We start from the raw sequence: 13048 nt of genomic DNA on the forward strand, positions 1-13048 counted from the left end.
TTATTTATTTATTTGACAGAGAGAGACAGCCAGCGAGAGAGGGAACACAAGCAGGGGGAGTGGGAGAGGAAGAAGCAGGCTCCCAGTGGAGGAGTCTGATGGGGGGCTCGATCCCCGAACGCCGGGATCACGCCCTGAGCCGAAGGCAGACGCTTAACGCCTGAGCCACCCAGGCGCCCCAACATTTTCTATTCCTACCTCTTTTCAATAGCAAACATCCCTAAAAAAGACCTTCTGTCCTTGAAGGTGTTGGAGTTGTTGCGCAGAGCAGTTTGGGAAAGGATGAATTTGGATGGCTAATGGGTGGATGAGTTACTATAGTAAGTGCTCGAGGAGTTTAGGGCGGGGAGCCGTTTGGATAGAGAGAAGAGAAGTGCCAGTAAATTCTCAGGGATTATTTTGGCCTGAGTGTGGGGAAAGTTCTCTCACCTAAAAACCTAATTTGAATTACTTTGGCAGCTTCTCTAACTCCATTTATTTCCTTCTTGCTATCAGGGGAGAAGATGTTGAAAGGCACTCTAGCCAGAAAGTGAAAAATCAGCCCGGAGATTTGTGGCTAAATTAGGATTGACAGCGGGAGAGGGAAAGAAATGGCTCCTACTTAAATTGAGGGAGTTAGTGGTATAATCATGGGTTAGAAATTAGTTTAAATGACAATGTAAGTTTTATTCAAATGAAGTATTTTCATAGAAATAAGAGTTCAACAGTTTGGAGAGAATCTTGCAACAAAGTTTGTGTTCTGAGCTTTTATTCTCTCTTTGAGCTCTTACCTGTGTTAACAGCTTCACTCTCCTCCGTTAAACAAATATTGAAGGACTTACCTTGTAGCAGTTGTATTTTTCCTTTTTCTGGTTTAATTTTTTAAATATGTAAAACATTTACATGACTCGAAAATCAACGTTATACGACAAGAATTTAGAGTCTTGTCCTTATTCTGTTGTCTTCTAGTCCTTCCACTTGATTGTTTTCGTTTCTGGTTGATCCTTCTTAATGTCTCTTTTTCCAAAAATAAAGCAAGTATGTTTATGTATCTGTTTTTATGATTAGGCTTATTGAGGTTTAATTTATATACAGTAGAGTTTACCTGTTTTTAGTGTACAGTTGTGTGAATTTTTTGCCAGATCCCTACTTTCTCAGCAACTGTTTTTCTGTTAATGAGTAGGATCTTGAAGTCAGAACGGCAGGCAGGAAAATCCTTGGTAGAATGAACGGGATAAGGATAGGTGGAGAAGTGGAGAAGCTCAGGAGGATGACCAAGAATAATTATTGTATAATTTTAAGAATAGCTAACGTGTTTTGGACATCACGTACAGACGTGTGTGTACTAAGGACTTCATGGGTATTCTTTACCCTTTGCTGTCACCCTGAGATGTGGGTACTAGTATCTTTAGTTTACAGATGGGAAAACTGAGGTATACAAGTGTTAAAGAAAAGCCCAAAGTAGCAAAGCTCATGACTGATAGAACTGGTTTGAGGCCAGATTTGTTTGACTCTAAAACCCCATACTGGTAACCTCTTAATATATAGTTTAAAATTACAGATTTTTAAAAGCCAATATTTTAACAACTATCCTCTGCTTTCTAGTTTTTCCATTTTTTTTTTTTGTTTTTGTTTTGTTTTGTTTTTTAATACTGAACCTTTCTGGTTTCCATCGCAGAGTTATTTCTCACATCATACGCCACTTTTTGCTGCTTTTCTCCGGGAGTTCTGATTTGTCGGGATTATCCAAGTTTAGTAAGGTGGGAGCCAGCAGACCGAGAACTCCGTATTGTCAGCTCACGCGGGGTCAGTGAGACTAGTGCTTGGCCAGGACAGTGCATTTCTGTCCGTGTGGCCTGAGCGCACACTGGCGTGTTCAGGAGCCGCACTCACGGTTGGTTCTCGTGGCGGTTCACGTGACGCCTCAAGGTTCCAGGAAGTAGTTGCTGATTGGCCAAGCGTTATTTTAATCAAATCAGTGAGAAGTATCTTTGACCTCTAAAGTCATGTTGAATGTAGATCTGTTCAGAAATGTTCCGAGAAGTTTTCATGAATGGCTTTGACATGTGTCCAGCAAAATCTTCTGTCTGAATTTAAACCTCCAGCTCGTGTATTTGTTCTCACTCTTCACTGCTGTGAGTCCTCTGTTGATGCCGAGTCACCTTTCCCATGACAGAGTGAGTGACCCCCCAGGCCGTGGCGGCCTGAAGCAGCCGGAATTAGGTCAGGCCCACCGGCACTGTACTTCAGGACAGTTCTTTGGACACTGATTTCCACTCTCACTTTTTTTAAAAATTCTGTGGTCAAATTTCTTGTTTTAATTGAAGTATGGTTGGCACACGATGTTATATTAGTTTCGGGTGTACAACATGGTGATTCAGCCAGTCTCTGCCCTGCTCGCTGCCAGGTGAGCTGCCATCTGTCACCACACGGCGCTGCTACGGGACCTTGATATGTTCCCTGTGCCAACCTTTCATCCCTGTGACGTATTCATGCCGTAACCGGAAGCCTGGACCTCCCGCTCCCCTTCCCCATTTTGCCCAGCCTCCCATCCCTCCACCCCTGACATCTGTCAGTTTGTTTTCTGTATTTATGGGTCTGTTTCTGCTTTTGTAAGTTTGTTTATTCATTTATTCTGTTTTTATATTCTACCTGCAAGTGAAATCATACAGTATTTTTTTTCTTATTTCACTTTGCAAAATACCGTCTAGGTCCATCCTTGTTGTCACAAATGGCAGGGTCTCATTGCAGTTTTGATTTGCATTCCCTGATGATGAGTGATTTGGGGCATCTTCTCTTGTGTCTGTTTGTCCTCTGAAATAGAACTAGAAAAAGTTCTATTCAGATCCTCTGCCCATTTTTTTTTATCAGTTTATTACTATTTCTCTCTCTCTCTCTCTCTCTCTTTTTCTTTTTTTTGATGTTGCGTCGTGTGAGTTAAGTTCTTTATGTGTTTTGGATTTAGCCCCTTGTCAGATGTATCATTTGCAGATATTTTCTCCCATTCCATAGGCTGCCTTTTTGTTTCATTGATGGTTTCCTCTCCTGGGAAAAAACTTTATTTTGGTGTAGTCCGACATGTAGAAGACTGTTGCTGTGGCCGATGTCAGAAGTCACTGCCTGTCTTTTCTTCTAGGTGTTTTATGATTTCCTGTCTCACATTTAGATCTTTAATCCGTTGGCAGTTTATTTGTGTGTGGTGTGCATGTGGACGTCCAGTTCTCCCAGCACCATCTGTTGAAGAGGCTGTCTTTCCCCCCCGGAACCCTTGCCTCCTTTGTCGGAGATTAGTTGCTCATACAGGTGTGGCTTTATTTCGGGGCTCTCCTGATGCACTGATCTGTGGGTCTCTCTTTGTGCCAGTACCAGACTGTGTTGATCATTACAGATTTGTTGTAAATCTCGAAATCTGGGATCGTGATACTGTCGGCTTTATTCTTCTTTCTCAAGATTGCTCTGGCTATTCAGGGTATTTGTGGTTTGTACAAATTTTAGTAGTAGTCTAGTTGTGTGAAAAATGCTGGTGGTGTTTTGAAAGGGATCGTGTTCAGTTTGTAGACTGCTTTGGGTAAGTATGGACTTTTAAGAGTATTCTTCCAATTCTCCGTGGTCAGATCTTATACCTGTAGAAAGCTTTCATTTATTCTCTTCATGAAACCGCTCTGGATTTTGTAACTTAATGTTTTAAATGTCTTGACCTAAGGTTTGTTTGTTTTTTTTCTTTGTAAATAAACCTAAGTGTGCAAGTGAATGAAGTGAAACATTTGAAATGATGTTAAGATACTACTCAGGAAACAGTAATTCGGAAAAAAGATTTTTTCTAACCCTTTTATCATATAGTTGAACATTTTTCTTCCTATGTTGTGTATCTAATATGTGGATAATTTGACTTATATTTGCTTGCATCAGTCACTGTGTGAATTGAATATGGAGCACATGTTTTGTGCCATGTTCTCTTCTAGGTTTGGGGTAGGCTGGGTTCAACAGAAGGGGAAAGTAAACAAAAAATGCTTTCTGTTCTTGAGCTTAAATTAGTGGGATTTAGGCTATAAATAAGGACGAGTATATCACATGGTGATAATGCTGTGCGGACAGATGAAGGGAGGTGGGAGGCACAGTTTTAAGTAGGGTGATCAGAGAAGGCATCAGACAGTTGAAAACTGAACTGTATATTAGCCGTCTTATTTTTACCCCTGACCACTGAACGTAAGTTGGGGCTCGTGTGGTCATAGAATATCTTTCTTTAGCCTTGTACCATTACTATGTATGCATTCTGTCCCTTTTTTTTTTTTAATTTTCAAAAAATCATTCATTCATTGACTGATTCATTTAAAGTAAGCTCCATGCCCAGTGTGGGGCTTGGACTCCAGCCCTGAGATCGAGAGGGCCATGCTCTACTGACTCTGTCAGCCAGCTGCCCCGTCCCATTTTTTTAAAGCTGGCTTGCAAATATAATCTAAACATGTTAAGTGCAGTCAGCCGTCATGAATGGCCTCATGATCATTTTAATTTTCAGTTTCGTTGATTTCAGCTATAGTCTTGGGGGCAATAATATTAAAAAATATCAAAACATGACACCGTTTCGTGAGAGTTTGTTGTTTTTAAAGTAGTCCGTAGTTAGGAAAGGGGACTAGCGAAGGAGATAAAGCCAGAACACCTTTGCCTTGGCCTCGTCTGCCGGCAGCTGTATACTCAGGTAGGGCTGCTGACTGGTAAGAGAGCTCAGGGTTTGTAAAGTAGTTTATACCTGTCTCTTCAGCCTTGCTTTTAGTATAAAAAGTGGTAAACTGATTAGGACTTTATTAAAGCAAGTGGCAGCATAATCATCTCTCCTGTGAAATGCTGGAGTGAATGTTAGCACACAGAAAAAGGGGGAGCATTCAGAATTTTAGCCGGTTGGCTGGTTTGGGTCAGAGTTGTCAAAAGAAGAGTGTTCAGGTGCATGCCCTCGTGAATGATAGTTTTTCAAAGTCATATCCACCTTGTACCTAATAAGAGACATAATTAAACTTAGTACAGTTAATTAAGTACTGGTTATAATTACTTGTGATTGTAAAATTGAAGACTTAATAACTGAGCTCTCGTAGGTTCATCTTAAAGCTAGTGGGTGGAAGCCATCCCATGTAAAAGCTCCTGTCTCACTTCGCACACGGCGTCAGAGGAGTCCTGCACCGTAATGTGGCACATTTAGACTTGCCTCTCACGCTCTCTTTTCCTCAGTGTCCTAGTGTGAATATTTGCTTTTTGACACATTCTTTAGGTTTAATGGGACTGTTTGAAAAACGTCGCTTCAGAAAATTCCTAGTGTATGTTGCCAACTTTGATGAAAAAGATCCCAGAACTTTTGAGGGCATCGATCCTAAGAAGACCGCAATGCGAGAGGTGTACAAGAAATTTGACTTGGGACAAGATGTCATAGATTTTACCGGCCATGCCCTGGCACTTTACAGAACCGATGAGTAAGTGTTTTGGGTTTTAGATTTATATTTTTCTTGGAACTGTCACTGAATTTCTCAGTTCTCCAAAATGGAAAGTCTAACAAAACAAGGACATAAGCATGTTATATTATGAAAGGTTCCAGCTGTAAATTAGTGTTAGAATCTTTTAGGTAAAATACGAAAGTAGTGAAATAAAATCATTTCAGAAAAACATTTTAAATATTTATTTTCTGATATTTATTTTCTTTATTTTAGCTATTTAGATCAGCCATGTTGTGAAACCATTAATAGGATTAAACTTTACAGTGAGTCTCTGGCAAGATATGGCAAAAGCCCGTACCTTTACCCACTCTACGGCCTCGGAGAGCTGCCACAGGGATTTGCAAGGTCAGTGTCCATCGCTAACCTGGTCCCCTCTTCAGCGGAAGGACAGGATCCCTGCTTGGGGATGATGAGAGGTCTGTGAGCTCTGAGGTGCTTTTCTTTTTATTGAAATAAACTTTATATAAAATGAAACCACAGATCCACAGTAAAAAATTCAGTGTGATGAGTGTACAGACCTGTGTATCTAACACTCCAGTCAAGAGAGGAAGCGGTTTTGTCTGGGAAGCTCCCTGGTGTCACCTCACGACCGCCCCCCACCCCCGCAGCAGCTCCTCTGTGACTCCTTTCACGGTAGAGTCCTCGTGCCTGTCGCGGAAGGTCACGCAAAGGCAGTGATATGATACGGACTCATTTGTGTCTGGCTTTTGTTTAACAATATATTTGAGATCCGTTTATGTGGCTGCATGTACTGTGGTTCATTTTAAAAATATTGAGTGGGTTTCCCTTCGCAAATCGACCACATTTTCGTGTGGATGGACGTCTGGGTGGTTTTCAGGTTGGGGGTTTTCGGAGTGAAATACTATGGACTTGGGTGTAAAAGTCTCTGCGGACGTGGGTTGTCGTGTCTCATCGGCCAACGTGCGGGAGTGGAGCTCGGCCGAGACGGAGCGCGGAGGTGTGAGCGCGGGAGACCCCGCCGGGCAGCCGTGCAGAGTGCTGTGCCACCTGCCGCCGCACCGCGCCCGCCCTGGGGGTCCGTGCCGCCCCCCTGCCTAGTCAGCAGCTAGTGCTGTCCGTCCGCCTGACTTGAATCACCCAAGTAGGTGTGACACTCTCATCCTGGCTTGAACGCGCATTTCCCGAGAACTCGTGTCGATCTCCTTTTCGGGAGCTTTTTGGCCATTTGTATAATTTTGTGATCGTTGATGTCTTTTGCACGTTTTTAAAGATTGGGCTGTGTTTTTTGGTTGTGATTTGTAGGAGGTCTTGAAGTCTGGCGGCAGGTCTTTGGTCAGATATGTGTATTATAAATGTTTTCTCCCAGCGTGAGCCTTGTCTTCTGTTCAGTGGAAGTTTTAAATTTTGATAATATATCAAGTTTTTTAGTTATACTTAGTGCTTATTGGGTCCTGTCTGAGAAAGTGTCACATACCTCAAGAGCACAAAGATTGTCTCTGGTGTCTTTTTCTAGAAACTTCACAGTTTGGGCTTTGTGTTTAAATTTATAATTCATTGTGAAATAATGTTGGTGTGTGGGGTGAGGTAGGGCTTGAAGTTCATTTTTTTTCTGTACCCGTGTTTAGTTCTTCCGGCACCATTGCTGAAAAAACTTTCTTTTCCAGTTGTGCTGGTGCCTTTGTGGCAAATCAGTTGGCCGTAGATCATATCTGTTTTGTTCCATTCGTTTTTATTTTTTCTTACACCATTACCGTAGCATCCTGATTTTTCTAGTTTTTCTTTCTAAAAGACTTTTTAAAAGTTTTTTTTTTTTTTAATATTTTATTTATTTATTTGAGAAAGGGAGCACGAGCCAGGGGGGAGGGTGTGGGGAGCGGGGGGAGGGTGTGGGGAGCGGAGGGAGAGGGAGAAGCAGGTTCCCCCACCGAGCAGAGAGCCCGATGCGGGGCTCGATCCCAGGACCCCGGGATCATGACCTGAGCTGAAGGCAGACGCTTAACGGACTGAGCCACTCAGGTGTCCCTTAGACTTTTTAATTTTTAAGTAATTTCTACATCCAGCATGGAGCTCAGACCCCAGACCCACAGATCAAGAGTCGCGTGCTGCACTGACAGAGCCAGTCAGGTGCCCTCTGATTCTAGTCTAGTTTTACATTAAGTCTTGAAATCAAGTAGTGAACGTCAGCTCCAATTTTGTTCTTTTTCCAAAGTTGTTCTGGCCCTTCTAGGTCCTTTGCATTTCCATATACATTTTAGAACAGCTTGTCAATTTCTAGGGAAAAAATGCTGGGATTTTGATTGGGATTGAGTGTAAATGTACAGATCAGCTTGGAGGAGAAGTATCTTAATAATAGTTTTCTGACCCAGGAGCCTGCTGCTCTCCCTGTGGACTTAGGTGTTCTTTGTCTGAGTGTTTGGAAGCTTCCAATGGAGGGCTCTAGCACCTAGTTCACGTTTATTCACAAGTATTTTATGTTATTAGATGCTGCTGTTAATGAAACTGTCTCAGTTTTATTATAAAGTTGTTTGCTGTTGAGAGTGGACATTCCTGCTTTATTACTAAACGTTTTTTATAGAGTTTTTGTAGATGGCTTTGTTGGAATGAATTCCTTCTTATTCTTGCTTTGCTGGGAGTTTTCTTATGAATGGGTGTTGACACTGAGTTAATAATGCAGATTGTCTTCTCTATGCTATTACTATGGTGAACTAGATAGATTGATTTTTGGATAGTAAACTGGCCTTGCATTCCCAGGGTCAACAACACTTATTCATGATGTATTTTCCTTTTAATTTAGTGTTGGATATACTTTGCATGCATGTGTGTATGTGTACGTGTGTACACACACGAATTAGAAATCAGGCTACTCAGATGTCCCATTTATTTCACTGTTGTGTTTTACAAGAAATTTGACCATTTCACATAAGTTCTTGAATTTTCTGATAATCAAGTTGTCTATAATATATATATATTTTAATGATTTTATTTATTTGAAAGAGCAGACAGGCAGGGGGGAGGGGCAGAGGGAGAAGCAGACTCCCCACTGAGCAAGGAGCCTGATGCAGGGCTCCATCCTAGGACTCTGGGATCATGACCTGAGCCGAAGGCAGATGCTTAACCGACTGAGCACCCCGTAATACTTTTTTTTTTATTATCCTTTCAGTGTCTGGGATCTGTAGTGAAGTTCCCACCTTCATTGTTGCGATTGGTCATTCATATTATCTCCTTTTTTGGTAGGATTTTATCAATTTTATTAATCTTTTCTAAGTACCAGATTCTTAGTTTTATTTATTTTCTCCGTAGCTTATTTTCTATTTTATTGGTTTTGTTCTTTCTTAATTTCTTCTCCCTACATGGGTTTACCTTTCTTCTAGCTTTCTAACGTTGAAACAGATCATTGATTTTACTTTCTAACATGAGGATTTAAGAGGTTTAAAATTTCTCTCTAAATATGTATCATTCACTGTGGCATCCTGTCTCCTGTTTTTTTTTCCTTATTTTTTTTTTTTTAAAGATTTTATTTATTTGACAGAGATAGAGACAGCCAGCGAGAGAGGGAACACAAGCAAGGGGAGTGGGAGAGGAAGAAGCAGGCTCATAGCGGAGGAGCCCGATGTGGGGCTCGATCCCATAACGCCGGGATCACGCCCTGAGCCGAAGGCAGACGCTTAACCGCTGTGCCACCCAGGCGCCCCTTTTTTTCCTTCTTTAATCCTTGCGCTGGGTCGTTCAGTCGATTAAAGCATCTGCCTTCAGCTCGGGTCACGATCCCAGGGTCTTGGGATCGAGTCCCACATTGGGCTCCCTGCTCCATGGGGAGTCTGCCGCTCCGTCCCCCTCTCCCTCTCTCTCTCTGTCTCATGAATAAATAAATTAAAAAAAATAAAATCTTAATCTTTGGGTTTTTTGAAGGTGTAGTGTTCAATTGTTAAACATTTGGACATGTTCCTAAATACCATATTGTTACTGATCTCTAATTAAATTCCATGAGGATCAGAGAACAAACTTGTAAGATTTTAATCTTTGAAATTAAGGCGTAATTTATGGTCACATTTATTTTTTATTTTTTTTTAAAGATTATTTTAGAGAACGTGCACAGAGGTGGGAGGGGAGGGGCAGAAATGGGTAGGAGGGTCCTACCCCTCCTACCTCCCATGGAGCCCACCACAGGGCTCCATCTTAGGACCCTGAGATCACAACCTGAGCGAAAACCAAGAGTCAGAAACTTAACCAGCTGAGCCACCCAGGGGCCCCCTAGTTTATGGTCGAATCAGTGGTCTGCTGCAGTGAATGAGTCTGCCCTTGCGGGGAGCATACGTCCTGCTGTGTTGGGTGCCGCGCTCTAGAAGGGGAGCGATAGGGTCGTTCACATGTGTTCGTACTGATTCTTCCCCAGTTCTGTTCCTGAGGGAGGGTCTTCCACCCAGAGTGTGGGTGTACTGGTTTCTCAATGTAGTCCTGTCAGTTTGTACTTCATACGTTTAAAGCTCTTCTACCAGGTGATACTCCTTTCCGCTTGCTTACTCTTCTTGTATTTTTTTCCCATTCTTTTATTTTCAAGCACTTGTCTTTATATTTAAATGAGTTTCTTGTAGACAAAAATATAGTTGAATATTGCTTTTTTATCCAGTGTGACAACTTTGGCCTGTAATGGGATTGCTTAGCTCACATATATTTAGTATAATTATTGATATGGTTGGGATTAGATTTTTTGTCTTGTTTGTTTTCTCCCCTCCCCCCCTTCTGTTTCTCTTCCCCTTCTGTTCCTGTTTTCTCTTTTCGGATTAATCAGATATTTTTTTTTATAATTCCAGACTAATTCCTCTAGTGGCTTTGTAGCCATGCCTTTTTATTTTTAAATTTTTAGTGCTCTGCAGATTATAGTATGCACCCTTTATCAGTTCATTTGGAGTTAATACTGTGCTAAGTACTTGACATAAAACATAAGCACTCTGCAACATTCTTGATGTTTCTCACTCTCCTTTGTGCTGTTGTTGCTTGTGTGTCACGTCTGCGGACTTTAATCAGTCCCACAATGCCGTGCTACGGTTTCTGCACTGCACGTCAGTTTAAAGAAATGAAGAGAAGGAAAAGTAACCGTTTTCGCACATTACCATGTTTGTTGCTTTTCTTTCTTATAGACCCTTGTTTCTGTCTGGTGACATTTCTCTGTAGCTCTCCCGTGGCGTTCTTGTAGTTCTAGGTCTGCTGGCGACGAGTTCTGTCCCTTTCATTTTTGAAGGACTTTTGTTGGCTTGAGATTTTTCATTCAGCACTTTCCAGCTGCTGTTCCCTCACTTGTGTCTGCTTTGCTTCTGGTGAGAAGTGAGCTGTCACTGCCGTCAGTAGCCGTTCCTGTGTATGGAGTGGGTATTTTTTTCCCCTCTGGCTGCTTTCAAGATTCTCTTTGGTTTTGGACAGTCTCGCTAGGGTTTGCCTCAGTGTGGTTTTGCTTGGGCTTTGCTGAACTGCTTGGATGTGTAAGTTAATTGTTTATGTCAAATTGGGAATTTTAAAATCATTATCCTCTTAAGATGTTTCATCCCATTTTCTCTGTCTTCTCCCTCTGGGACGATTCTGTGCACGGTGGGCACTGGCTATTATCCCATAGTCACTGAGGCTTTTTTTTTTTGGTCTTTTGGTCTCTCCATGCTTCATATTGGATAATGCCTATTGATTTGTCTTCAAGTTCATGGACTCCTTTTTCTATTTCCAAAAGGCTATACATCCCATTCAGTGAGTTTTAACTTTTTTTTTTTCTTGTACTGTACTTTGTACATGTAGAACTTCCAGTTTTTTTAACACAGTTTTTTTGTGAGATTCTGTTTTCTCATTTTGACCCCACTGAATATCTTTCTAATAATATGTTCTTAAACGTCTGTGTTTGAACGAGAGTGTCCTCGAATACATCTGTGATAGCTGCCGTTAGCCCCTGCGTATTGTAACATCGGTAATCTGGGCACCTGTTTGTATCGATTGCTTTTCCTGAATCTTTACTTGGAATCACATTTGTTTCTTCACATGCCTAGTAATATTTGACTGTATACAGGACACGTTTATTGGTACATTGTAGAGATGCTGGGCTCTTTCTCTGGGGGGTGATTTTTGTTTGAGTCGGCATTGGCCACTCACCTGGAACTTCTGGAGGTTTGACTTTACCCTTTATTGGGCGGGGAGGGCAGTTTTTGTTTCAGCTGAATCCTTAGTCCTAGTCCAACAGGTGTGACGCTCCTGGGGTTTCAGGGGAAGCTCAAGGTGCGTACCAGGCTGCCTAACGTGGCGGTTTCAGACTTCAGACCCGTTTGTCCTTAAGGCCCTTAGCTCTAATCTCTGCTCCGGTCCTGGCACCTTTCAGCTGTTGCTTTTTGCTGGATTCCTTGGAATCTTTCTCAGGTACAAGCCCTTTTGGAGGTAGTTAAGGATTTGAAGAGATTTTATAGATTTGGTGGCTCCCCTTTTTGTAGCATTTCCCCCTACAATTTTCATCTCCTTTGACAGCCCCAGCTTCTGTCCTGTGCCTCCTCGAATCAACAAGACTGCAGGCTTTCTGCTTCTGTTCGAGGGGCTCCTGGTACCAGGACCAGGGAGGGGGGAAGAGCCATACGAGCCACACACACAGCTCACTCCTTCAAGTCTCCTCTCCACTGTCTGTCTGCTTTTAGTCACTGTCCAGGGCCTCCAGATTGGGTATTTTTATTATTCATTCATTTTTTGTAGTTCAGTTTTATTTATATGCGGGAGGATTAGACCAACATAAGCTGTTCAGTGCACTGGTCAGTGCTTTTTTTGGACTTGGTATTCAGAACTGTGAATGTGAGACTTTGTTTCATGGTTTTGACTTTTATAATTATAGCTTTAATGACTTTTAAACTAATGGCTTCTGGAAGGAAATTGAGCAACTGTACATTGCCTGTAACTCAAGATCTAAGAAAGACTTTAGTAGTTGACCCAGTTATAAATTATTGTCATCTCAAAAATTTTTTTTAGGCTAAGTGCTATTTATGGAGGTACCTACATGCTCAATAAACCCATTGAAGAAATCATTGTGCAGAATGGAAAAGTGATTGGTGTGAAATCTGAAGGAGAGGTAAGTAGCTTTTACAATTTAAAAAATACTGTGTTCTTGTGAAGAAAATGTTGCCCGATGTCACATGGTATGGGCATCGATGCTGGATTCGAGTGTGGGGTTTGTTTCTGGCAAGTTGGTGTTTGTGATGACTGGGACTAAAGATGCTGAGCTTTATTGAGAAGAAAAACTTACTGCTTTCTGTCGTGTTGATTATTAAGACAGACGCGCATTATGGATGAAGTCTTAGTGGTGCGTATTCTTCAGTTATGTAGTGTGGGTTGGTCCCTCTCTCCCAAATTTTCATTTAAATTTAGCTTTATTTGTACCATTCAGAATTTATTGGTTGAATCTGGGCTTGAATACTGATCATTTTGTTATTTGGGTTTTAGCTGTGGAGCTGGCTAGGTGTTAGTGTTTCTCCAGTCCGAGTGGAATATGTCTGTGTTAACCTTGCGGACGTGCTTCTGCTGAGTCAGTAGGTCTGCGTTTCCTCGCGAGCTCTCGGGCGAGGCTCATGCTGTGGGTCTGCCAACCAGCTCGTTCGTATTTATGAAATAACCGC

At 41.8% G+C, this 13048-nt stretch overlaps 1 protein-coding gene across 1 annotated transcript in view; it reads left to right on the forward strand.

The window, feature by feature from the left end:
• The window catches only part of GDI2 (GDP dissociation inhibitor 2), a 30736-nt gene that overhangs the window by 14232 nt on the left and 3456 nt on the right, over nt 1-13048 (forward strand). The window contains exons 5-7 of the mRNA XM_045812954.2: nt 5240-5438; nt 5673-5804; nt 12405-12504. Coding sequence (XP_045668910.1) covers nt 5240-5438; nt 5673-5804; nt 12405-12504 — 431 coding nt within the window. The remainder of the gene's footprint in view (nt 1-5239; nt 5439-5672; nt 5805-12404; nt 12505-13048) is intronic.

The sequence above is a fragment of the Ursus americanus genome, chromosome 31 (genome assembly GCF_024610735.1).
Source record: "Ursus americanus isolate L20-20 chromosome 31, mUrsAme1.1.p, whole genome shotgun sequence".
NCBI classification, from domain to species: domain Eukaryota; kingdom Metazoa; phylum Chordata; class Mammalia; order Carnivora; family Ursidae; genus Ursus; species Ursus americanus.